The sequence below is a fragment of the Jaculus jaculus genome, chromosome 3, assembly GCF_020740685.1.
Source record: "Jaculus jaculus isolate mJacJac1 chromosome 3, mJacJac1.mat.Y.cur, whole genome shotgun sequence".
NCBI lineage: Eukaryota > Metazoa > Chordata > Mammalia > Rodentia > Dipodidae > Jaculus > Jaculus jaculus.
Window position 1 is genome coordinate 136,924,303 of NC_059104.1, and position 27,352 is coordinate 136,951,654.

The 27,352-nt window shown below is 44.7% G+C and overlaps 1 protein-coding gene across 1 annotated transcript in view; it reads left to right on the forward strand.

Moving 5' to 3' along the window:
• LOC101609573 (protein FAM169B) overlaps positions 1–27,352 on the forward strand; it is an 80,996-nt gene that overhangs the window by 46,047 nt on the left and 7,597 nt on the right. The window contains exons 6-8 of the mRNA XM_045146098.1: positions 3,703–3,880; positions 21,786–21,968; positions 25,739–25,870. Coding sequence (XP_045002033.1) covers positions 3,703–3,880; positions 21,786–21,968; positions 25,739–25,870 — 493 coding nt within the window. The remainder of the gene's footprint in view (positions 1–3,702; positions 3,881–21,785; positions 21,969–25,738; positions 25,871–27,352) is intronic.

Below are 27,352 nucleotides of genomic sequence, written 5' to 3' on the forward strand. Positions count from 1 at the left end.
TCGGCCTCAGCTTCAGTTTTTTAATTCTATGTTTCAACAAAGAACCTTGCCCCCAATTTTCTGAGAATGTGGTGTATGTTGTGAACATAAAGAGATTTGGACATTATTTCCACTTAGTGAGGCATCTTGTAAAGTTCTGTAGCACACCTCTCTCCACACATGGGGACATTTTCTTTCTTCATCTTCAACTTTGTCTTTACTCTTTTCATTTTTCTTTTAATTACAGCTTGTTTCTTAGCCAGTTATTTTTCACAAATTACCAGAAAAAGCTTTCTTAATGTTCTCCCTGTTAACATAATTATGATCCTAATGAGGGATTAGAAATGGATCTTAGAGTTATGTTTTCAGAAGCATTTCTAAGTCAAGATCACATGCCACACATTTTTGTGTTCTTCTTGTAACAGAATTAGACAAATTAAATGCATTTATTTTTTCTCTTGCCAGTTTTTGATTGGATATTTCCTTTCTTCCAGATGCACTCTACTTTTCTTGTCTGGGTTTTCCCTCTGAACCTTTTGGTATTGCAAGTCAAAAAATATAACCCCTATGCCGACATGACATCATCAGTGTTTTTAGACTAGCTAATTCTTTTTAAAGTCTGAACTTCATGTAGCTTCCACTGTCTGAGATAGAATGAGTGGTGGCTTCTCAATGCACAGCTGGCTAGATTTTCACAATTTTTTCCTCCTCTAATAGGTGACTCCAGATAAAAATGAGATATCTTACATTAAAGACCAATTAATATATTTTTTGACACTGAAATGTTATGCTGCATGCTGGCGGCAACAAGTTGCATTGTTATTTTTAATATTTAGCATTTGAAAAATGACACTTTTTAGATCTAGAAAAGACCACGTGGGTTATCTTCTCCCTTGGTCTGTGGGAGTAAGAGGCTCAAAACATGAATAAATGGCTCAGGTATTCCAGCAAATGCAGATAGAGATCCCATAACTAAATATGATGGTGATGGTGTCAAGAATATAAAATATAAAAAATATATATAGATATTTATATAAAATATAAATATCTAATCAAGCACTGACGGTTGTAGTGAATGCTTTGTTCCCAGAGTAAAGTTGTAATGGATGAGGATACAGACAGGGATGCACCACAGATTAGGCTTGAACAGGCATGCTGTTCTGGATTACAGGAGCCCTCGGGTGTTACTTGAGCAGGTGTGTTGTTGTGGGACACAGGAGCCCTTGGGTGTTACTTGGGCAGATGTGCAGTTCTGGGATGCAGGAGCCCTCGGGTGTTACTTGGGCAGGTGTGAAGTTCTGGGACGCAGGAGCCCTTGGGTGTTACTTGGGCAGGTGTGAAGTTCTGGGATGCAGGAGCCCTCGGGCGTTACTTGGGCAGGTGTGCAGTTCTGGGACGCAGGAGCCCTCGGGCATTACTTGGGCAGGTGTGCAGTTCTGGGACGCAGGAGCCCTCGGGCGTTACTTGGGCAGGTGTGAAGTTCTGGGACGCAGGAGCCCTCGGTGTTCCTTGAGCAGGTGTGAAGTTCTGGGATTCAAGAACTCTCAGTTGGTTTTCCAGCCTTTTCTTTAAAGCCTTATTTGATAACCTATACACACATATCAAGTACCCTAGTCATATTCCATCTCACTACCTTCCCCTCTTTTGTCTTCCACTCCACAGAACATTTTTTTTTTCTTACTAGTACCTCTTCAATATATAAAAAACCTTATTTTTTAATTTGGAAGCTAAGGAGAATACAAAGAATGGTCATGCCAAGTCTTCCAGCCCCTGCAATTCAACTCCAGATGCATGCTTTACTTGTGAATCTGGCTTTACCTGGGACCTGGGCTATTGAATCCCAGTTGTTAGGCCCGCAGCCAAGCACCTTTGCTACTGAGCTATCTTTCCAGCCCAGTACCTCTTCTATTTTGATGTCATCACTTTTTTTTGTTTTTAGCTCTCATATTATATAGATCTTCGATAGGTAGTGACAGCCACTGTGAAGTCATGAATGCAGCACCCACTTGGTGTCTGGAAGACAGTATTCCAAAGCACTTCTCCTCATCCTTTGGCTCTTACGTTCTGTTCCACCTCTTCCCTAAAGGTCCTTGAGCCTTAGGGTGTGATACACATGTCTCTCAGCTCTGACCACTCAGCTGTCACTTCTCAGGACTTTGGTTTGAATCTCCCAATAGTCACTGCCATCTGAAATGAGAAGTATCTCTAATCAAAAGTGCAAATAGTACTACTGTATGAGCTTAGTCATGAATATTTAGAGAGTTATTTGTTTGGCATAATGTATCCATCTAGCTAAATAGCAGTAGGGAAGCTATTACTAGGTCCCTCCTGCTCTTGATGGATCCCTGGTCAAGTTTTCTCAAGATCTCTTTGGAATGAGGCAGGGAAACTGATGAATGTAATCTCCTTTTTTTAAAAGAATATTTTTTTATTTTAGTTAATTTTTTGACAGAGAGGAAGATGGAGAGAGAGAGATTGAGAGAGAGAATGGGCATGCCAGGGCCTCCAGCTACCACAAAGAACTCCAGACACATGTGCCACCTTGTGTGTTTGGTTAATGTGGGTCCTGGGGAATTGAACCTGGGTTCTTTGGCTTTGCAGGCGAACACATTAACCACTAAGCCATCCCTCCAGCCCTGATGTAATCACCTTTGACCTTTAGTTTAGTTTCTGTACCTGTAAACCAGGACCTCCGGAGTGGGTGGTGAGAACCCAGTGACAACATGTGGGTATAAGACACAACTCAGTGCTTGGTGGATGTGGTTACATGTGGACATGCATAACACACACACACACACACACACACACACACACACACACACACACACACACAGCACGTCGGCTGTCACTTAGCGTGGTTGTCGGAGGAAAATACAGTGGCACAATACAATGTGCACGATAGCTAGTCAGTTTCATCTTCTCTGCCACATTTCATCAGTTGCTCGTGTCTGGAAGGCTGTGTGTGGGGGATTCAGAGGACAGGTCCAGACTTATCCAGGGAGCTGCCTACTATTGTTCAGAGGCGGGAGGCCCTGAGGTCCGGCCCCCATTTGCCCTTATGGGCCACACACACACGCAGAGAATCTTTACAGACAGGAGCATGCCGTCACTTTGACTTGTGCATGAGAGAGCTTCCAACTCTGTGGGCCTGACTTTGACCACAAGATGGTTTCCTTACTTGGGATGACTTTGCCATGGGTGCAATGTTCTCTTTTATAGTTGAATACAGGGCGGGCCTTGAGGGGTTGGAACTCTCCTGTATGTGTTCAAAATCTGTCACAAGTTATTGAAATGCAGCTGCTTTTGATGTGGCAATTGATATCTGCAATTATTTCTCCTTCTCCCAGAGCCAGGATTTTGGGGCCAGGATCCTGCTGCTGCTAAAATGGCAGACTGGGTTTATGTCAGGACAAACGCAGCCAGTGTGTCTGTTGGGATGGACTTGAACTGGCTGCCTTGGAGGCGACTTCCTGTTTCTTTACTCTGTGACTGTGCAGTCTATGGCTGCGGCTCTGCATACTCAGGAACCCCCTGCCCCCCTTCCCTGCCAGTGTTGACACTCCCGGAGGTTGCATTGTGGTGCTGGGTCCGTGTGTTGAGACGCACAGAAAGAATTCTGCCGCAGAAGATGCAGCCCGACCCCTGTCTGCAGGCCAACCCCCCCCCCCAACAGCATTCCTTACAGATCTTGCTCTCACGTGGTTCTTTGTTTTTAAATCGAAGGTTCGGTCCTTTGGCGAAAGGATTGTGCTTTTCATTCTCAACGTCATTATTTTTGGAAGATTAGAGAGAAGTTTGGATGATGAGGGCATGTTTTTTTTACCTCACTCTGCGAAGGAACAGGCCAAGATCCTGTGGAGAAATGGAGCAGCAGTTGGATTTTACTCAACCAAAATGAAAGGTGAGGGCAGGTGGTGGGGACTCTGGGTGTCTGTCTTCTTCTGGGGCCTCCCCTCAGCAGGAGTGCTCTGTGGAATCATCTCTCGCAGGAAGTGGCTAATTAAACTGTTGTGTAAATAAACCCAAGGCGTGGATTTCATTTCACCTTTCTAGTCTCAGGGGATAGGCTATAAAGCCTGGCCTTTGACCTCCCCCCCCCCCCCCCCAGGCAGAGCTGTATGCCTCCTTAAATACGTGTGACTTAATGGTGTACAGTGACTGCAAAGGACAATGGTCTGACTTTTTTTTTTAATGTTACCAATTATGTGTCAGGAAAAATACCATTGCTAATAGCTGACATGTGTGGCAGGAAGCACCCTGGATGCCAAGATTTATAGACATTACCTCAGAAGACAGGGAGTTGGCCACCAAAAACAAGGTTAGATTGGACAACGGGACTTCTTTTGAGGGACAGTGACGAGGGTAAGTGTGGGAGTAACATCTTACTGTTGGGGTTGGCTTCTCTTTCAAAGTAGCTTTAATAGTTTAACTTTCAAAGGCTGGCAACATCTCTGACCCACCTGCTTCTAGCACCACCATTTGCTTATTGTCAAATTCTCAATATTAGTAACAAATTTCCCTAGGAAACTCCCATACGTGTTCTGTCGTTGGAGTTAGAGGGCGATTTTGGTTTTGAGGTGTGTTCTGGGTTTGTATGTATGTGCTGTCTGTCTTGGATGGAAGAACTCCCGCCACCTCCCCCGACTCTCCTCAGTGTCATGTGATCAGGTTTCTGTGCTTTTCATTAGGTATATGTCTGTCAAGGTCAAGTCGGAGGGTTTTGGGCATGAGGGACTTTCAGCAGCTTTCCCCACGACAGCCACTGGGCATTAGGCGGAAACAGCAGATCCCAGCTCCCAGTCAGCTACACCCTCATTGAGGGCATTGGCTGACCCTCGACAGTCTGGGCTAGAGTGAGACTTAACTGGAAAAAACAAAGCAGACAAACAAACAAAAACCAAACTGTATTTTTGACTTGTGTTTTGTTTTTAGGGGAACATAACCCCATTGTATGTCAAGGAACATCATTTTACATCGTTTCTAAGCAAATGCTCAGCATATTTCTTTGAGTGTGTGTGTGTGTGTGTACGTGAACTTTAAATGACATTTTTGAAAGTTATTATAGAGTAAAACTGACCTTTTGTGTTCTGTTAAATATTTTATTTGCAAGGGGGAAAGAGAGAGAGGAGAGAGAGAGAATGAGAATAGGCACTCTAAGCTGTCCTGCAAACAACTTCTAGATGCATGTGCCACTTTGTACATCTGGCTTTATGTGGGTACTGGGGAGTAAATCCTGTGTCCTTAGGCTTCCCAGGCAAGTGCCTTAACCATTAAGCCATCTCTGCAGTCTCAGTTGTTTGTTTTTTAATTTAAAAAATACTTTGAGTGTGTGTGTGTGCGCGTGTGTGTGCGCGTGCGTGCGTGCGTGTGCCTGTGCACCAAAGCCTTTTGCCGCTCCAAATGAATGCCAGACGTTTACATCGCTTTTGCATCCAGCTTACATGGTGGCTTGAGAATTGAACCCCGTTTTGCAAGCAAGTGCCTTTAACTGCTGAGCCAACTTCCCAGCTCCTGTTTTTGTTTGTTTGTTTGTTTGCTTTTATGTGTGTATGTATATTTGATGCATGTATGTATGTATGTTCATGTGTGTGTGTTCATATGCAAGTGCATGCTTGTGCATGTGCATGCCAAAGGACAGCCTTGGGTATTACCTTCTGTTGGAGCCAGTGTATCCACTGGCCTGGAGATCACTGGTTAGGCTAGACTGGCAAGCCTGGATAATCTGCCTCACCAGCATTGGGACAGTAGGGTTGTGCTCCCACCTCTGATATTTTCTGTGGGTACTGCGGAATCAAGCTAAGGTCCTCATACTTAGAAACAAGCACTTTACCACCAGAGTGATCTCTCTAGTCTCTAAAATTGACTTCTTTGGCCTTCAGATCTACCAATTTTAACATATATAGGTTTACATAACTACAATCAAACTGAAAATTAATCATGATTTCATCTCCTGACCCCAACCTTCATGGTTTTGCTTAGGAATCAGCCCTGACCGCCCCCCCCCCATACCCATTACCCTTGGTGACTAATGGTTACTGCACCGTCACTGTAGTTTTGTCTTCTCTAGACTGTCACACACATGGGCCTGTGCATCACTTAGCTTTTGCAAATCCAGTTCTCAGCACAGTCTGTTGAGATCCCCCAAGTCAGCCCACGCATCGCAGGGTTGTGCCTCTTTATTGCTGAAGATCACATTCCGTTTTCATATAAGTGGGCAACTTGTGTAAAATGAATAGATATTTTCAGGTAGACTTCTCTTTGGGAATATTTTGCTAATAGGCTGGTTTGAATTTCTACCTCAGTTTGATGGTTCTATAATTGCCTATTGTAGAAAATATTGATACTTTAGTCATTTTGTTATTTTAGTCATTTTCAGCTGAAATTCTCTCTAGATAATAAAAATTAATAAAGTTTAACTTTGTTCTTAAACCATCAGTACACCAGACTGCTAACATTCAAGGGAATCAAATACTGAATTGGGAAGTGGATTGTAGACTGATTTAAGACAGAGCTTATAAATATTCTGCTTGTGTATAAAAGTCCAAAAAGAACAACTTCACAATCCAGATTTCTAAAAACCCAACTAGGATGAAAGGCATAAGAAAAAGAATGGCAATTGAAAACAGTAAATGCAGTGATAAAGAGCCTAGACAAGTAAGTGACCACGGGTATTGCACTGATGTCAAGAAGTTGGTCTCACCTGCGCTTGTCTGTACACCTTCTCAGGACATGCAGGACCACAGTCACTACGCACACTGTTTTCCCCATGAAGGAGTCTCTTGTGTCATGGTCTGGATTTTAAGGGAAACATGGAGTGATAAGAATGTAATGTTTGGTGCCCTGGCCCCGCTGCCCAGAGATGAGTGTGTAAAGAACAGAAGCACACTCTGGACTTGCAGGATTGGAAGACATTGGAAGGGTGCAGGGGAAGCTGGCAGGATACTGCCTTGCTCCTTAACTGGAAGGATGTGTGCCCATCCAGTCTCATCACTGCAGACCAGCTTTGTTTTCAAGTGCTGATTTTCTCAATCAAGCTAATGAGTATCCCTTACCTTACATACTGTTGTACTTACCTTCTTGTTGCTGGAAGCAAACACCTGGCCAGAAGCAGCTTACGAGAGGAAAGGGTTATAATAGCCTATAGGTCCAAGAGGAAGTTTCATCAGGGCAGGGAAAGCAGGACAGGCCTGAGCAGGAAGCCTGGGTCACGTCTCCACATCAGTGGAAGGGAGGTAGTCTGGGCGAGGTAGCTCAACCCAGTGGACTGGACTAACAAGTGTTAAGGCTTGTCCCTAGTGACATGCCTCCTCTAAGGTTCCATCTCCCAAAGGCCTCACAGTTTGCCCAAATTGCCACCAGCTGAGGATCAAGTATTCAAAACATGTGAGCCTGTGGGGGACACTTCACATTTCACGCACTGTACATGCTTACCAGTTATTTGTGGTGATGGCATTTAAAATTTGCCCTGTCAGCAATTTCAAACATACAATGGTGATTAACTATAGTTGCCATGTTGTACAGGGAATTTCTTGATTTTATTCCTCCTGAAATTTTGTGTCCTTTGGCTAATATCTCTCTAATCAATCCTTCCTTGCAACTAGCCATTGGTAACTACCAGTCTGTCTGTTTCTGAGTACTTTTAAGATTCCCTATCTAAGTGAAAGCATCTGGTATTTGTCTTTCTGTGCTTGGATTTTTAGAAAAGTATTTTATTTATTATTTGAGAGAGAAAGAAAGAGGGAGAGAGAGAGACATAAAGGATGGGCATGCCAGGGCCTCTAGCTACCACAAACAAACGTGCCACCTTGTGCATCTGGCTTATGTGGGTCCTGGGGAATTGAACCTAGGTCTTTTGGTTTTGCAGGCAAACTCCTTAATTGCTAAGCCATTTCTCCAGCCCTGGATTTTTTTCTTTTATTACAACATCCTGCGTATTCAACCATTATCTCAAGAGAAACTATTGCTTTGGTGTGCATGTGTGCGTGTGTGTGTGTGTGTGTGTGTGTGTGTATGCGCCACAGCATGCATGTTGTGGAGGTCAGAGGACATCCTCAGGAGTCCTCTTCTTCCATTGACACATGGTCTCTTGTTTCACTGTTGGGAAGGACAGTCTAGCTTTGGTATTCTCCTGGCTCCGCCTCCTATCACTGTGGATGCATTGAGTTTATAGATGTGTACATGCTTTGCATGAATTCTGGTTATGGAACTTGCGTCAGCAGACTTTTGGAGTGAGCACCTTCAACTGCTGAACTGTTTACCCAGCCCAGTTCTTACCTTTTTAAGGCTGACAAATATTCCATTGGGTATTTATTTTACATTTCTTTTTACTTTATTGAGAGTATTCATGGTCCTAACCTCCCCCCTCTCCCCATCACCATTGATTGTCCCTCCTTCATTCCATGAACACTTAGCTTGATTTCATATATTTCTGGCTCTGAGATGATGGCATGCAGCTATATCGACTGATGGAGACACATATTGTATCTTCACATGGCAATGAGATGAGAGAATGCTTCCAGAAGCTGTCTTATCTATGTATGTATGTATGTATGTATGTATGTATGTATGTATGTATCTATCAATCAGTCAATCATCTATCTATCTGGCTATCTATCATCTGTCAAGGAAGGGTCTCATTCTAGCCCAGGTTGACCTGGCACTTGATGGTCTTGAACACACAGTGATCCATGTACCTCTCCCTTCTGAGTGCTGGTATTAAAGGTGTGTACTACCCATACCCAGCTGAAGCTGTTTTAAATAAAAAGGCTCTACCTTTAACAGTATCACTTTAAAGAAGTGAATTAGGGCAGGGCTACACTCATATCATAGTCATTCCTTTATCAGACAGATGATTTTCAAATGATTTCTCTCATTCTCTGAATTATATTTTTATATTACTGATATTGTCTTTTTTTTGTAATTTTTTTTTTTTTTTTTTAATGAGAGAGAGAGAATCGGCCAAGTCTCCAGCCACTGTAATTGAACTCCAGACGTGTGCACCATCTTGTGCACCTGTGTGACCTTGCATCAACTTGCATGTTGGCTTATGTGGGAACTGGAGAGTAGAACATGGGTCCTTAGGCTTCTCAGGCAAGTGTCTTAACTACTGAGCCATCTCTCCAGTCCAGATATTATCTTTTGATGTACCAAATTTAATTTTTTAAAAAATAATTTAATTTATTTACTTGGGAGGGAGACAAAGAGAATGGATGTACCTGGGCCTATAGCCACTGCAAACAAACTCCAGATGCATGTGTCACCATGTACATGTGGCTTGCATGGGTACTGGGGAATCGACCTGCGTCCTTAGGCTTCACAGGCAAGCTCCTTAACTGTGAAGCCGTCTCTTCCACCCCAAATTCAAAACTTTTTAGGAAGTCCAGTTTGTCTCTTGTTTCTGCTGTGTCTGCGCCTTTGCTGCCATATTCAAGTGGCACTGGCAATTGCAAAACCTTGATGCTTTTGTCCTTTATTTTTTCCTAAGATTTTTATCTTATTTTTGGGTCTTTCATCCACTTTGAATTAATTTTTTTCTCTGTAGTGTGAGGTAAGCATTCACTTTCATTCTTTTGAATATTTTTCCATTTTTCAGTTACAAAGGATCTTACACATAAATTTCTTTATACATAAATTTCAGAGAAGACAATGTAACTAAAGTTTATCTCCCTGTGTGTCTTGTTTTGGGTTGGCTCATATCAGTGTGTTAATTCTTATTATTTTTGAGTTTTGTTTGGGTGTCTGTCTGAGGAATGTTCCAAATACCTTCGTCTTCTGCCCTCATTCTCCTTGACTGGCAGAAGTAATGGTGTGACCTGCGTTTGGGCTTTTAGAGTTGTTGCTGTTGCTATTCTTTTTCTCCTCCTTTTGTAATGGGGTGCTCGGGGTCCAGGAAAGCCCTTGGACCCTAAACACTAGGTTTGTTTCTAATTTTAATCAAAGAATTGAATAAAAAAAGACTGAGAAGGATAATTATTAAAGTATTATATTTATTGAGGGAAGTACAGAGCCAAGGAAAGGCACCCATGTGGTTAGAGGTCCCACGTGGAGGACCTGAAAAAATCGTGGGGAAAAAAAAGAAAGGAATGAAAATTTAAGGAGCTCCTGCCATGCGGGAGTGGGAGGGGATCAATAAAGATCCCATGTGGAGAGTAAGGGGTAGGGGCCCCTCCCCTCCGTTCAACCTGGCTGAGCCTGGGCTGAGCCAGTCCCGACCCAGCAGATGGGAAAAGTTCACCCACAGCTGAAGGTCCCAAGTGGTCAGAGGGCCTGCCCTCCCCTTGCAAATGTATCTGTAACCTTGGGGGCTGTCTTCCGGCTCAGGTGAACCAGAAAGACAGCTGCTTGGTTAGGGCGAGGGACTGTCTCAGGGCGAGGCTAGTCCTGACACCAAGTTCCAGGGGCTGAACTTGGCCCAGCACAATGTTTAAATCCTATGAAAGATCTCCCTCTCAGGAGGGGTCCTGATTGTGGAAAAATTGGTCTAGGGAACTAGGATAAGAAGTCAGATCATCTTTGATTTCTAGCAAGTGAAGGTTTTCCTGCCCTTTTATTTTCAGGGCTCCAGTCACCCTAACTGTACTCCCTCCTCTTCTTTCCTCCCCCTTCCTTCTCTTCCCTCCTCCCTCCCTCCCCTTCTCTTTCTCTTTCCTTTTCCTTCTCTTCCTTTGTTCTTCCTCCTCACTCACCTTTTGCATGTGGTTGCGTGTACATGTGTGTGCATATGTGAGGAGCCCAGTGGTTGATGTCTGTGTCTTTCTTAGTCACTGACTTTTTTTTTTTGTTGTTGTTTGTTTGTCTTCTGACTTATTTTCTGAGACAGGATCTCCCTGAACCTGGAGCTCACTAATTCCGCTTGACAAGCTAGCCAGGAGGCCCTGGGGATCCTTTTGTTTCCACCTTCCCAGCACGGGATATCATATCGCATGCCACCACATCTGGCATTTTATGTGGTTGCCGGGATCTGTGGCCCTTTTGCTTGTGTGGCAAATGCTTTACCTACCGAGCCATCTCCCAGCTCCTGGAGTCGTACTTCTTCACATACCACAGAGACCCTTATAGCTGTAGCAGCCAGTATCTTCCCTCTCGGGATTTCTCAGGACAAGACCCATGCGAGTGCCGCCCAGCCCCATGGTGAGAACGGGACTCCCGCTGGCACTTGGCTGTTTTGTACGGCTGTTGGTCCACACCGGAACTCTTCTGGTATCCCGTTTTGATTTTCACAAACAGCTGGGCAGGGAGTGTATTATGGCATTCGTCTCGCCACTTATCTTTCTTAATCTTCTTCCTTCCTGACAAACCTCTTTTTCAAGCAGATTCAGTTTCTTCGGTTACTTTTTGGCTGCCTGCCCCCGTCCCCCCCCCTTCGTTTCCTGGTGGGCCATCTGTGAATTCTATCTTAGGTATTCCAAGAAGTCACTCACGCTGTTAAAGCAAGCCTTCTTTTTTATTGTGTTTGGGATGCATCATTGTTAGGGGGCAGCCTGTTGGGCTGTAAGTTGTTTACTCTTTGTAAGAATTTTCCCTTTTCCCCTCAGAGTTCCTTCTTCTGGTTGGCCCAGGCTGTTGGCTGAGAAGCCTCTAGAGTGTGCTGTGTTAGCCCATGTCCCCAGTCATTCCATGACAGGTTCCCAACTGATCATGCATTTCCTCCAGCAGAACCAGGCCCTTACACTGTCCAGCCCCTCCCTCCACCCCACAGTGACTTACGTTAACTTGGTATATTTTGTTGAGTCTAACTTGCTAGTATTCATGTGTGTGTTTTTGTCTTTAATATGAAAATGACTGGTATTTACCTATTCATTTTCTTGCCCTTGGCTATCCTTTTCTTGTTCCATAAAATATTTCACCCTATCATCCATAGACTAAAAGAAGGGAATGTTCTATCATTTTCTGTTCCCTGGGAGGTGTTCCTTATAAGTTTAGTAGAAATTATTGTAAAAACTACCTGAGCCTCATGTGTTCAGTGCAGGAGGGTTTTTAGCTACTGATTTAATGTTCTTTTTTTTGAGGTAGGGTCTCACTCTAGCTAAGGAGTTCTAGCTGAACTGGAATTTACTATATAGTCTCAAGGTGGCCTTGAACTCACAGTGGTCCTCCTATCTCTGCCTCCCAAGTGCTGGGATTAAAGGTGTGCTGATTTAATGTTTTAATGCACATAGTGTAATAAGGTTTGGGGGTTCAAGAAAGGTTCTTAAACTCCAAACTCTGAGTTCGTGTTTATTTTAAACAAACGAATAGAGGTAAACCAGGCTGAGAAGGATAATTTATACACCATTATGTTTTTATTGAGAATTATCAGGGATCCCAGGGAGTGGGAGGGCTTGAAAACCGAGGAAAGGAGAATGGATACACCCACATGGTCTGAGAATCACTCCCCCCCCCTCATGGGGGCCTGGACACAAAATTATGAAAAGAGTTTTTGTCTACAGAGGTGTGTGCTTTCAAAGAAATCAAAAGGACTGGGTGGAGAGATGGCATAGCTGTTAATGAAGCCTAAGGACCCAGGTTCAGTCCGCAGATCATGTGTGAGCAAGATGCACATGGTGGCACATGCGTCTGGAGTTTGTTTGCAGTGGTTAGAGGCCCTGCATGCCCATTCTCTCTCTCTCTCTTTCTCAAATAAATAGATAAAAATAAAATATCTTTTTTAGAAATGACATAAAAATAGTAACAGAAAAAGAATGGGAAAGACCTAGGTGACCAGGGAACCAGGTGTGGAGACAGCTGTAGAGCTGGAAAGGGTATCCTCTTCCATGAGCTCAGGTAACATATTTGGAGTCAGGGCTCTGGAAGAGGTTGGCATACCTGTGTGAAAGACAGTTGACCTGGGCTCAGGGAAGGGGCCCACCCCCACCTGGGTGGAGTGTTAGCTCAAGAGAGAGATCTGAATTCCAGTCCTGTAGCTGAGGTGTCTGTGTGTGGAGGGGGGTAATGCAGGAAAGATTTCTCCCTTGGGAGCCTTTCCCCTGTCTAACTGCCTATCAGCCAAAGCTACCTGACTCAGCCTTGCAATAGGACAGTTTACTCTTTTTCTTTTTCCCTTGAGTCAGTTTTGGTGGGTTGTGTTGTTATGGAAATGTTTTTTAAATTTTTTTAAAAATAGATTAAGGGTTGGAGAGATTGTTTAGTGGTTAAGGAACTTGCCTGCAAAGCCAAAGGACCCAGGTTTATTCCCCAGGGCCCACATAAGCCAATGCACAAGGTGGCCCATATGTCTGGAGTTCGTTTGTAGTGGCTGGAGGCCTTGGCATGCTCATTCATTCTCTCTCTCTCTCAAATAAACACAAATAAATGAAACTTAAAAAGTGAGTAGATTAAAATATTCTCTTATCTTTTAAATTTCTGTCACATCATTAGTAGCATATCTATTTTAATTTTTTTTTTTTTTTTGTTTTTCGAGGTAGAGTCTCCTTCTAGCCCATATTACCTGGAACTCACTATGTAGTCTCAGGGTGGCTTCAAACTTGTGGCGATCCTCCTACCTCTGCCTCCCAAGTGCTGGGATTAAAGTTTTGAGTCACTACACCAGGCTTCTATATTAATTTTTAATATATTTTCTGTATTTCATCTCTACTTTTTGTTTTTACTTTTGCAACTCAAATTAAAAAAAAAATCCTTTCTGTTGTATCTTTGATTTTTTTGTCTCATTAATTTTATTCAATCTTCTTTCCTTTATTTTTTAAAAATTTATTTATTTGTTGTGTGTGCATGAGATCTGTGTGGGTGTGGGTATCTGTGTTTGGGCATGCCAGGATTTCTTGCCTCTGCAAATGAATGCCTGTCTGGCTTTCCATGGGTAGTTGAACCTGGGCTACCAGGCTTTGCAGGCAAGTGCCTTTAACTACTGAACCATCTCCCCAGGCCCCTTTCCATTTCTTTTCTTCTGTTCTTGGCCGGTATTTTAAGCCCTGATGCTCAGTGTATTGATTTCCAGCCTTTATTTTCTGCCTTCAGCATCAATGGTTAAAATCACCTCACAGTATGGTAGCTTGGCCAGTTCATCTTGCCATGGCCTTGGGGTGAATGTTGAGATGAGCTCCTGCTTCGCCTACCCTGACCCAGCACGGCTTGCTGTGAGCTGTGGTCTCTGTTTATGTGTTCCTATGGCCTTTTCCCCAAAACTGATCATCCTCATATAACAGAGCCTTCCTTTTGGACTTTGGATACTTTGCATGTGAAATGTGCTTTAAATTTGCAAGAGTAAAGGTGACTTTGGACAGAATGCAGTCAGAAAGAAAAGGCATTAGGGAACCATGGTTCTTGACTCTGTTTGGTCACAGCTGCCTGGTGGTGTGTGTTGATCTACATTTGCTCTGGGATTGACAGAAACCCCATAAACTGCAGACAGGTGTCCTTGAGTAGTTGGATTGAAATTGATATCTGCTATATGTTTTTGTATGTTTGTCTGTGTGTGTGTGTGTGGTGTGCATGTGTGTGTGTTCATATGTGTATGGGTGTGTGTATTTCTGCAGGTGCTCATGTATGCATGTGTGTGTGTGCATGCACATGTGTGTGCATGTGGAGGCCAGAGGTAGACATTGTGTCTTCCTTAATTGCTGTGCACTATGTATTTTTAACTAATATTTTATTAATTTATTTGCAAGCAGAGACAGAGAGAAGAGAGACAGACAGAATGAGCAACCAGGGCTCTAACTACTGTGAATAACCTCTAAACCATGGTCCACTGTGCATCTGGCTTTATGTGGGTACTGTGGAATTGAACCCAGGTCATTAGGCTTTGCAAGTGTCTTAAAATTTTTTTGTTTATTTTTCATTTATTTATTTGAGAGCTACAGAAAGAGGGAGGGAGGGAGGGAGAGAGAAAGGGAGGGGGAGAGAGAGGGGGGGGGTGGGGAATGGGTGCACCAGGGCCTCCAGCCACAGCAAACGAACTCCAGATGTGTGCGCCCCCTTGTGCATCTGGCTAACATGGGTCCTGGGGAATCCAGTCTCAAACCATGGTCCTTAGGCTTCACAGGCAAGTGCTTAACTGCTAAGCCATCTTTCTAGCCCCAACCAAGTGTCTTCACTGCTGAGCCATCTCTCCACCCCCCCCCCAGCTTTTTTTTTAGCTTTTTGAAGCAAAATCTCACAATAGTTTAAGCTGACCTGGAACTCACTCTGTATCCCATACTGGCTTTGAACTCATGGCAATCCTCCTATCTCAGCCTTCTGAGGTCTGAGATGAAAGACATGTCTCACCATGCCTGACAACGCCATGTTGTTTGAGATAGGGCCTCTTGCTGAGCCTGTAGTTCACTGATTTGGCCACATAAGCTAATCAGCAAGCCCTGGGGATTGCCTGTCTCTGCTACCATGCCCAGCTTTCCCATGCGTGTTGACTGAGCCATCGCCCCAGATCCATCTTCTACATTTTTCAAACCTTTCAAAAATGGGTAGAATGTATGAGATTATTGCTAGGGTTACTCACAATGATTTCCTTGGACGTTTTGATTATGAGCAGTTAATTTAGTGCAGTCCTATTACTGCCTCAGCTCTTGTTCATAATTAGGTTGTGATAAGAATGACTTAGGGGAATTGATGTTATATGATGGATTTTATTTGACAAACCTGGAGGTATGATTAGCCTTTAGAAAAGACTGCTGGAGTAATTTTGTTCTTTTATTCTCGAAAAAATGTTCATTTTGAGAGAATTTTAGGTGTATTGAAAAGTTGTAAAGATAGCTCAAAAGGCCCTGTATACCCTTCATCCGTCTTTCCCTAAGGGCCTACAGCTTGTGCAATTGTGGCACAGTGTGCAAAACAAGGAAATTGAGATCAGTCAGTTTTCCACCTTCTTTTCTGGGAAGAGGGCCAAGAGACCTGCAGCGCTCACTCCTCAGTCCCCGACTCCTCTCATGTGGCACCTGTTTCTTGCTTTCTCCTTGTCACCTGGGCACTGTGAGGAGTGTGGATCAAGTGATATGTGGAATGTTCATTGGTTGTCATTTCCCCATGTTTCTTCCTGATTGGATTAGATATGGAACACCCTTCTCCTTACATGTTGAGGGGCCATGGTACATGGCATCAACTTTAAGATTGGTGATCACACTGACCCCTGAGTTAATGGGAGAGAAGGGGACATTGGCCACTTTCTGTTTGCTGTGACACAATACCACCAGTGAAAACAAGGTGAGAGAAGCTAAGATTTATTTTGGCTTACAGTTTCAGAGGCTTTAGTTGATGGTTGGTTGACTCAGTTGCTTATGGACTGAGATGAGATGAAGTATCACGCTGGAGAGGCCATCGTGGAGGGCAGAGTGTGCCAGAGCTGCCCACTTCATGAGAGTCAGGAAGCAGAAGAAAAGAGACCAGGGCTGCCAGGAACAAGATCGACCTGTCAGGTCACCCTCCTCATGGCCTGCTTTATCTAGCCAAGTCCATCCTCATTTCTACATCTTCCTGACAATGCTATCAGGTTATGAAGCCGTAAGTGGACTGATCCACTGAATATTTTTGAGACTTTGTGATACAGTCACTTGTCTGTGACTGTCCACATCAACACATGAGCCTTTTGGGGGACACTTCATGCAAAACAATAATAGGGGCTCGAGCGATGGCTTAGTGGCTAAGGCACTTGCCTGTGAAGTTTAAAGACTCATGTTCAATTCCCTGGTACTCATGTAAGCGAAATGCACAAGATGACACATGTGTCTGGAGTTTGCACTGGCTGGAGAACTTGACTCACCCATTCTCTCTTTATCTCTTTCTTTCTCTCTCTCTCTTTCAAATAATAAATGAAATATTTTAAAAAGCAGTAGCAGGGAATCTGCACATTTTCTCCACTTTATGGTTACCCTGTCTTCCTTCTTATACTTTTGTTAAGAACTTTTAAAAATTATTAATTCATTTTTATAATGACATGTAATAATTACATATACTTATGAGGTGCAGTGTAATTATCTGATATGTGTACATAATATGTAATGATGAAATCTGTATAATTTGGATGCCCATCTCCTTAGAATTTATCATTTCATTGTGTTGGGAACCTTTGAATTCTTTTAGTTTTTTACAAAATATATAGTAACTTTTATAAACTATTATCTCCTAATTGCACATACTTTCATTGTGTCATTAGAATAATTTTTATTGAAGTGCAAGTTTACATCCCATAAAATTTGTCTAATGTCATTATCTAATTCAGTGATGTTGGTGAACTGTATTAAGTATCACCAAAAGCCATGTTGGGATATTTCTGTTGCCTCAGTGAATGATATCTGCTGTTATCTGTTTCCATCCCAGCCCTAGGCAAGTGCTGCTGGGCCTTCTTCCTCTACCAGTTAGCATTTCCCAGACATTTCATCTAAATGGAATGAGATGTTGTATTATCTTTTTAAAAAAATATTTTATTTTTATGAGACAGAGAGAGAGAGAGAGAGAGAGAGAGAGAGAGAGAGAGCGAGCGAGCGAGCAAGCACGGGCATACCAGGGCCCATAGCCACTGCAAACGAACATCAGACGCATGCGTCCTCTTGTGCATCTGGCTTATGTAGGTTCTGAGGAGATGAACCTGGGTCCTTAGGCTTCACAGGCAAATGCCTTAACCACTAATCCATCTCTCCAGCCTGATGTATTATCTTTTTTCTGTTTGTTTGTTTTGTTTTTTTGAAGTAGGGTCTTGCTTTAGCCTAGGCTGACCTGGAATTCACTATTGAGGGTGGCCTCAAACTCACAGCAATTCTCCTACCTCTGCTTCCCACGTACTGGGATTAAAGGTGTGTGCTACCACACCAGATCTGATGTATTGTCCTTCAACATCTGGCTTCTTTCAGGTAATTCAGTGTTTTTGAAGTTCATAAGATTGAAGCATGTTAGTGTTCAGTTTCTTTTAATTGTTGAGTGATATTCCCTTGTGTGAAGAGGTTGTATTTTGCTTGTGTAGGTATCAGTTGGTGGATTGACTCTGGGTTTTGGCTACCATGAATAATGTGGCTCTAAACATTTGTTTACATGTCTTTGTATGGAAATGCATTTTCCTTTCTCTTGGGTAGATTCCTAGGAATAGAATTGCCGAGTCATTTGGAAAGCTTGTGTCTAATTTTTTAAGGAATTGCCAAATGGTTTCACAAACTGCCTATTACACATTTCCGTCAGCAGTATAGGAGGGTTCCAATTTTGGGATGTCCTTGTCAACGCTGATTATTGCTGCTTCTCTAGCCTAGCTGTTCCAGTAGCCTAGCAGAGTCATTTCACTGGGCCTTTACTTGCAGTTCCTAATTATGAATGATGTTAGATAATTTTCATTGATAGTCATGTGAATGTCTTCTTTGAAGAAATGTTCAAATATTCTGTTCAATTTTAATAAGGTTATTTGCTTTATTTTTATTGAATTTTAAGAGTTGTTTATTCTGGTTAGAAGCCTTTTATCAGAAATGTGATTTGCAAACATTTTGTTGGAAGTCTGTGGCTTGGCTTTTTGCTTTTGTTAATGATGTCTTTTGAAGCAAAAAAGTTTTAAAATTCTGATGCAGTTGGATTTGCCAATTGAGTGTGTTTTTGATATTGAATAAGAACTCTTTGTCTAACCCAAGTTTCTGAAGATTTTTTTTTTATTCTTTTGCCAAAAATATTATAGGTTTAGCTTCTCAACTTATATCTGTGACCCATCTTGAATTAGTTTCTATATATGATGTTAGAGGCTAATTTTACTCATTAAAAAATACCCCGTACACTTTTTTTTTTGAGGCAGGGTCTCACTCTAGCCCAGAATGACCTGGAACTTACTTTCTAGCCCACACTGACCTTGGACTCCTGGTGATCCTCCTTCCTCTGCCTCCATATATGCTACCGCGCCTAGCCCAACCCACTTCCTTTTTCTTTTTTTTTTTTTTTTGTTTTGTTTGGTTTTTCAAGGTAGGGTCTCACTCTAGCTCAGGCTGACCTGGAATTCACTATGGAGTCTCAGGGTGGCCTCGAACTCACGGTGATCCTCCTACCTCTGCCTCCCGGGTGCTGGGCCAACCCACTTTTAAAACAAACTTTTTTTTTTTTTTTTTTGGTGGTGATGATCTTTTTGCGGTAGGGTCTCCCTCTAGCCTAGGCTGACCTGGAACTCATTCTGTAGTCCCAGGGTGGCTTCAAACTCACAATAGTCCTCCTCCCTCTACCTCCCTGGTGCTGGGATTAAAGGCATGTGCCACCAAGCCTGGTATCCAATATACTTTTAAAGTAAACTCTTTCTGGTGATGGTGGTGGAGATCAAACCCAGGGCTTCACTCTTCATAGGCAAGTGCTTTACCTCTAAGCTATGTCCTCAGCTCCTAATACATTAAAGGTAACATTTAAAACTGTACCAAAAAGTTGAGGCATACAAGTGCAGAGAGTTTTCCTTATGAATTATTACTATTATGTATGTGTTTGCTCCGTGAGCCAACACGGATGCACGGCTCCGTTTGTTTGACACACCACTCCTGCCCTGTCTCGTTATGCTGCCCCACAACACAATATACAGACAGGCCAGTGGTAGGTAACACAAAATTTCTTTCTTCCTTGTTCTGGGGCTGGAAGTCTAAGGTCAAAATATGGTCAGGTTTGGTTTCTCTTGAGACCCCTGTCCTTGGTTTGCACATGGGGCACCTTCACTGTGGCCCCTTCATACTCATCCCTGGAGTCTTCCTCTGGGTCTCAATGTCCTCTTTGTACGCAGACTCTGGCCATATGGGAAGGGGCCGATCAACATGGCCTCATTTTAACTTGGGTCTCTCTTTTAAAAACATCGTGTTTAGATAAAGTCTTGTTCTGAAGCACTGGGGGTCTGAATGGCAGCATGCGGATGTTGGGGAAGCAGCAGTCTACCACACTATGCTACTCCCTAGCTAAGCAGGGCTTGTGTGTAGTGTTGGACATCCAGTGGCTTTGGCCAAACATGTCGTGACCTATATCATAGAGAGTAGTTCCTCTGTCCCCCAAATCCTCTGTGCTCCACCTGTGCATCCCTCACCTTCATCCTTGACCATCATTGTTCAGAGATTGGCCTTTTCCAGAATGTCAAGAGTTGGAAACAGATGGGATGACAGCATGCTCACATAAGCCCCTTTCACTAGTGATCGGAGTGATGAGCCCCCACCCCTAGATTTTTGTGGTGCCATGTCATATGGCAAGGATGTTTTAGTCTTGGGGCGCTTCCTGTACATCCATGGTAATCTGCCTGTTGAATAAGTGGTTCTGCTTCTTGGGGCTGGCTAGAAGTTAGCTTGGGGCCACCAGGGTGCGTGGGCCATGTTTCTGTCATGATATCAGGCTGGCCTGTGTTTGTGTAATGGGTGGTAGGGGTCTGAAAGCAAATTAGAGACACACTGTACCCCGTGAGGCCCAGGTTGCACGTTGACATACTGTCAGTGCTCTGCCTCATTATGCTATTGAAGTAAGTGACAGGCTAGCTTAGCTAGAAGAGGAAGGGACCAGACCCCATCTCTTGATGGGTCAAGTTTCACAATCCCATGCAAAGGGCTGTGGCTATACATACGTAAAGGGATAATTGTGGCTATTTCTTGCAAACAATTCCCCCTAGTTGTAAGTAATATGTGCCTTGTGGTTTAGTGCTTCAGATTAGAATCTGAGTGCTACCCGCGCCCCTTGATCTGTTTGGGCAATTGACCACTTTCTGAACTTGACAGGGACAAACACCGCCTCTTCTGACAGAAGCTGAATGTGCTGCAAGTGCGTTTTCTTCCTCATTGCATGCGCAGCATGGGCACCTATGCAGTTGTGCAGAAGGGGCCGGGCGTGGTGGCGCACGCCTTTAACCCCAGCACTCAGGAGGCAGAGGTAGGAGGATCACTGTGAGTTTGAGGCTGCCCGAAGACTGCACAGTGAATTCCAGGTCAGCTTGGGCTAGAGAAAGATCCTACTTTGCAAAAGAAAAAGAAAGAGAAAAAGAAAAAGAAAGAAGTAGGGGTGGTGGCACTGGAGAGATAGTGTTAAAGTGTCTGTACAAAGCCTAACAACCCGGGTTCATTTTCTAGTACCCATATACGGCCAGATGCACAAAATGGCACATGCATCTGGAGTTTGTTTGCAGCAGCTGGAGGCCCTGGCATTCCCATTCTCTCTCACTGCCTCTCTTTTCAGTATTGCTTTCTACTTTCAAACAAACAAGTAAATAAATGACTTAAGAGAATAAAAAAGGAGACAAAAAAAGTGACCACAAGGCCAAGTTCTTGTTGGAGCAGTGGTGACCGTGTTGGTGACAATAGTGGTCGCAGTGGAGGAGTGGGGATGCTCGTGTCTCTGCCTCTTTTGCTCTGCTGCAGCGCAGTGTTGATGTGCCATAGGAAGCAGGGCCTGGTGAGGTACGTGTGATTTGGGGTACCTGCATTTTTCCACAGTTAGACTCTGTGAGTCCTTGTTGGAGCTTACTGAAACAAACCTCCATCTTAGCGGTGGGTCTGGCTGGTCTTCGAGCCACACGCTCCGGCTTCATTTCTGCAGGGAGACCTCTGATGTTGCTCACATAATCCTCGTTGCCTCCAAGGGTCTCAGTGAGGGGAGGGGAGAGGTCTGAGGAGGCTGGGTCTGCAAGCTCCTTGCTTTGTTCAGTCTCCTAGGCTTGCTTTTCATTTCAGTGAGTGCATTTGTTGCCCATGGAGCAATTAATAGTACAGATCTATTAAGAAAAACAGATGGGTCAACTGGGAAGCTGGTGTTTTGGAGTGAACTGCTATCTTAGCATGGGCTATTTAGCTTGTGAAGCTAATCCTGCTCCCAGGTGGTACCAGTGGCCCTGGCTAGGAGAGGGGACCTTTAGGGACCTGTGGCTCAGCACCCAGCCCAGAGGACAGCGTGTGTCTTTTGCTTTTCTGCAGGCAGCCTGTGTGGCAGTGGCACCAGTGCATGTTACCTGCTGCCTGTCTTTGATACCGTGTTTGTCAGGAGGACACACCGATGTCAGGGCCTGGGGATAGCCATGCTGCGGGACTTCTGTGACTCATTTCGAGAAGAGGAGGCCCTAGGGGTCAGTCGCCCGATATCTCCTGCCATGTATCAAGGTAACCCCACCTGGCATTGTTGTATGTGAGCTTTTGGGTAATGGTGAGCATTAACACGCATGCATTCCAAGTGATCCTGGGGCAGGAGGGTCCCCGAAGCCCTTCTGGGTAGATGCAGATGTGGCCTTGGCTTCTCTTCCCTTCTACAGCTCCAGCTCAACCAGAGACTTTATGTTTGAGGTCAAGACTGGAAGCTTTCCCAGCCTGAGAAATAGTTGTGTTTGACGATGCAAAGGGGCCATGACTCACTTCACTTCCACTTACCACTTTTCAAATTTTATAATGGTGTGAAAGCAACACACATTAGTAGACACTGTGTTTCAAATTTAGAACTGTGCTCTTCTCCTAGCCTCATGATATTTGGTCCTATAAGTCTCATAAATGTGAGCTCCGAGCCAGCCAGGTGATCCTGAGGACAGCAATCCAAGATTCCACAGCATTGCTTGGGTCTTTTGGATACAGACATTCAGTACATTGCACGAGATATGCTTCACATGATCAGGCTTTGAGTTGGATGAGTTTGCCTCTCTGCAGACTGATGTCAGTGTCGTGAGCATGTTCAAGAGGTGAGGCTGAGCCGTGGTGTTTCGTATGCTAGGTATTTTACATGCCGTTTCAAATAATCAACCCGATGAATTTATTGGGGTACAACCTCATCATAAGCCAGGGAACATCTGTAATTATAAATCGATGATCTCAGGGAGAAGTTGAATTTCGAGAATTGCCATGAGAGCCTCACAGGGACCCTGCTATTTCATTTGAAGCTTGTAGGGTATAGCTCAGTGGTAGAGGGCTAGCCTAGTATGCACAAGGCCTTGGAATCCACCCCCAGAACCCCCTCAAAAAAAATGAAAACACAGTTTATATATAGTGTTCTATATAAAAAGCTTATAGTATATGTAACTTATAGTCACTTTGTCCTTTGAAATGAAAACTGTAGGAGAGCCCATGATCTGTGGGAAGGCAGGAGCATATAGAAAGGTACACTTTGGATGTCCTGAGCTTCCAGGACTTCCAGTAATCTCACTATAGGAGATCATACCCTCCCTGTGCTGCCATCATCCTGCTGTGTCCCTTCCCAGGTTCTCTATAGTCCTTGAACAGGGGCAGCGCAAAAGGCTCAGCTGCTGAACCTCACATTCCAGGTCAATGCCGGTCCAGATCAGAAGAGCATCTCTTAGGGCCTGGCTCTTCCATGAAGCATACGCAACCCACTTGTGGCCTAGTTTCTCTCTCTCTTTTAAAAAATTGTTTGAAACAGAGAGAAAGAGGCACACACACAGAGAGTAAGTATGGGCACACCAGGGCCTCTGGCCACTGCAAACAACTTTGTGCCACTTTGTGTATCTGGCTTTACCTGGATCCTGGGGAATTGAGTCTTGCCCTGCACCCTACACTTTTAAGTCCTCTTTCTGCTGTGTCCCCTCCATGGAACAATGTGAGGTTCCTAGCTGGGCCCACTTCTCCTTCTAAACATACTCAGAGTACCAGGACCTCAGGATTGCTGTCAGGCCCACCAAGAGACTGAAGGATTTCTCCTTGGGTCTGTGCTTATTAAAAGGGTGGACCTTGGCATTTGTTTGCACAGCCTTGAGAAATAGGGACATCTATGGAATGAGAGTGTGGATGTGCTCATGTGTGCACAGGTCCCTTTAGGTTTGAGGGAGGGAACAAGGGCAATAGGAAAAGCAGGTGGGCCAGCTGAGGGATCAGCTCTCCTGGTATTCCCATATTCTGATCCAAAATTACTGGGAGTTGCAAGAACTGAAAATTAGAAACTGTCTTTCTCTGCAGTTAGGAAGTTGTATTATTTGGGCCTGTAAGATGACTCAGTTGGTAAAGCACTTGCTGTGCATGCAGGACAACTTGGGTTTTGATCCCTGGCACCATGTCAAAGCTTATCTGGGTACAGAGAGTGCCTTTAATCCCAGCGCTTGGAAGGCAGTGGCAAAAAGCTTTGGCATGCCTATTCTCTCTCTCTCCTAAAAAAAAAAAAAAAAAAAAAAAAAAGAGGTTAAAAAACACAAAAATTAAGTGCATGAGTAACCTTTGGCCTTCACATGCATGTGTACCTGCACATACATGCCCGTGCACACATATGAACATGGCTATACATATGCACACATACCACATACATACATACACATAGCAAATAAACTAAGAGGTTATATCATCAACCTCTAGAGGAGAACACGCTCTGCCAGGCCCTCAGCGGCGCACGGCCACCTTTGGACAGTCCACCTCGTGTCCCATGTGTTTCCACTTGTGTTACTGCGTGGGGCCCTGCAGGAGATAGGACGGGGCTTGGGGATTTTGTCTCCACAGTCACCTGCAGGACAGTAAGAACTTCTTGCTCATCTGGAGTTGGGGCGGGGCTGTGTGAAAATCATCAACACAGGATCAGAGGTGTGAAAGTGTGTCACCTTTCAGGAGCTGCTGGGCCCCAGCCTCCCAGGATAAACTGAAATCTTCCATGGCAGGGGAAGACTGAGGACCCTCGGGAGGGAGGAGGGATGGCTTGTGAGAGGAGCAGCTAGAGAAGCAGCGTGTTAAGGACTGAACTGAGTCCTCCCTCACTCAGGGGTTGAAACCTGCAGTGTGCTTATTTGGAGAAATGATACCTTTGAGGGTCATTCAGGTCAAATGAGGTCAGGAGGGCAGGGTTTTCACCTCAGAACGCTGGTGTCCTTGTCAAAAGGGCAACACGAGCGACGCTGGCATGCAGAAACGGCCATGGAATGGAGAGAAGACACACAGGAGGCTGCGGGGAGAGGCCTGAGGAGCACCCCGACCCGAGGCACCTGGACCTCCAGCTTCCAGAACGGCAAGAAGTGAACTGTTGTTTCAGCCAGTTTGCCACACGCACCCCATATTTGAGGGTTCTGAAATTCCCCATTCAACCAGCTGCGGACTAAAAACATTTACAGAGTTTGATTCATACGACACATGTACAGACTCTTTGCTCTGTGTCATTGTTCTCTAGACGCTATTGTCTAACAGCTATTTACACTGCCCTTGCATTGTATTAGGTACTGACAGTCATCTGAAGATGATTTAATGCATGGGCGGATGTACGTAGGTTCTATGCAGACACTACTGCCACCATTTTACGTAAGTGTAGCCTTCTTGGGTGTTGCAGTCGGGTTCGCATTGCTGGTAGAAATCACCCAACCAAGAGCAGCTTGTGGGAAAGAGAAGTTCATTTTGGCTTACAGGGGAAGCTCCACGATGGCAGGGGAAAACGATGGCATGAGCAGAGGGTGGACATCACCCCTTGGCCCCATAAGGTGGGCAACAGGAACAGGAGAGTGTGCCAAACACTGGCATGGGGAAACTGGCTCTAACACCCGTAAGCCTGCCTCCAACAATCCACTGCCTGTAGGAGGTGTTAATTCCCAAATCTCCATCAGCTGGGAACCTAGCATTCAGAACACCTAAGTTTATGGGGGACACCTGAATCAAACCACCATGTTGGGTTTTGGTACCTTCAGGAGTCCTGAAAAAATGTTCCTTGGATACTAAAGGTGGCTGTTTTGTAATTGCAGACCTAAAACCCAATTCAGGATGGATAGAAGAGGGGGCGCCATATGAACAGGGAAGGGTACTGGGCAAAGGGGGCTCAAGTGAAGCAGTGCGCAGAGCAGTGAGCAGGGTAAAGGGTAGCTGCCGAGGAGCCACAAGGGACTGTGTCAAAGACACAAGACAGACAGCTCCTCGGTGAGCCAGGTTGGGCAGATGACTCCGTGAAGCTCATGGGTTCCCTCCTTCAGTTCTCAGGAGCTTCTTGTCGGCCTGTCCAGCAGAGCGAGACCGCTTGTGGGAGGTGGAGGCCCCAGGGGCCTGGGACCAGCGCGCCAACATTTGGCTCCAGCTTTGTCTTCAGGAGGCGAGACATGCAGACAGTGAGTAGGACAGAACGAATGTTCTTGGGTCCAGTTATTCTAGCATGCATAACTGGTGTAGTCTCATTTCCTCGGACTGAAGCACAGTCATATGGAGGTTATTTCTATTGAGTTTGTAGCAAGAGGATAGCAGGGACTGAGACCCAGCTTGGGAGCATTTGCCCTTTTTCTCTGTTTGCTCCCTGACTGAAGCACACCTTTTCATCGCTCTTGTTCAAAATTATCTCCCTCAGCTTAGCAGTTGGAAACTTTCTGGAGACAAGGAGACTCCCCTTTTGCAGTTAGACTTGATCACTGAAACATCCACAATCAAGCTTTTGCATTCCTTAGTAAGGCTGAGGATCAGTTGCAAATGCCGAGTGGGTAATGCATGTACTTGGTTGAAAATTCAAAAGATACCTAAAGGTTTGCTATAATAAACGAGTCCTCATCCTTGTCTCTTTTTTGGGGGTGGGGGTGACCACACTCATTAAGCAGTAATATTGCATGGTGTTCTACAAATCATCATTTTGCCTATCTTCTGTCTTTTAAAATTTTTTTTGCCTGTGCCTGTAGATAGTATGTGTGGAGTGTGTGGTATGTGCATGTGTGTGCAGATGCGTGCACGCCTTGCAGCCATGTGGAAGCTGATGGAGAACATCAGGCCTCCTCCTTTATCATGCATCTGTGTTTTCTTGAGTCAGAGTCTCTTTCTGAATGTGGGAGCTGTTGTTTTTAGCCAGACTGGCTGACCAGTGAGCCCCCACCATTCTCTTGTCTGTGCTCCCCCAAGACTGGGGTTATCAGCATGTGTGGTCACACTCAGCTGTTGATGTTAGGAATGGGGATCGAACTCAGGATGAGTCAGGCCCTTCCAGGCCCTCATGCTTATGTGGCAAGTGCTGTTACCCATTGAGCCATTTTCCCAGTACCTATCCTCTCTCTCTCTTCTTTCTTTCTTCCCTCCTTCCTTCCCTCCTTCCTTCCCTCTTTCCTTCCCTCCTCCCTCCCTCTCTCTCTCTTTCTTTCTTTGTTCCAGGTAGAGTCTCACTCTAGCTCAGGCTGACCTGGAATTCACTATGTAGTCTCAGACTGGCCTTGAACTCACAGCAATCCTCTTACCTCCGCTTCCCAAGTGCTGGGTTAAAGGTGTGTGCCACCATGCCTGGCTCCCTCTTCTCCTTTATAATGGCAGCTTTGCATGATGTCTTGTGGGTGTGCTGCTGGTTCTTTCACTGCTGACAGATCTGTGCACTGGCTTCAGTTCTGGTTCTGGACAGTGTCAGGGAGTTGAATGGAGGTGCCTGGAAGGAGCATGACGGCTTGGATGGTGAATCCCCAGGGGAGGCAGGGTGTGAGATCCCCTTCACATGGCTGGTAGGGAATGCAGACACACTTGTCCCTGGATTTCTGGGTTGCTTTCTGATGGTGTTCTTTCTGACTCTCAAAGCCACTGTGGGAAGATTGTCAGGGCAGGCCTTTTAGCCTCTGACTCAGTCTTCT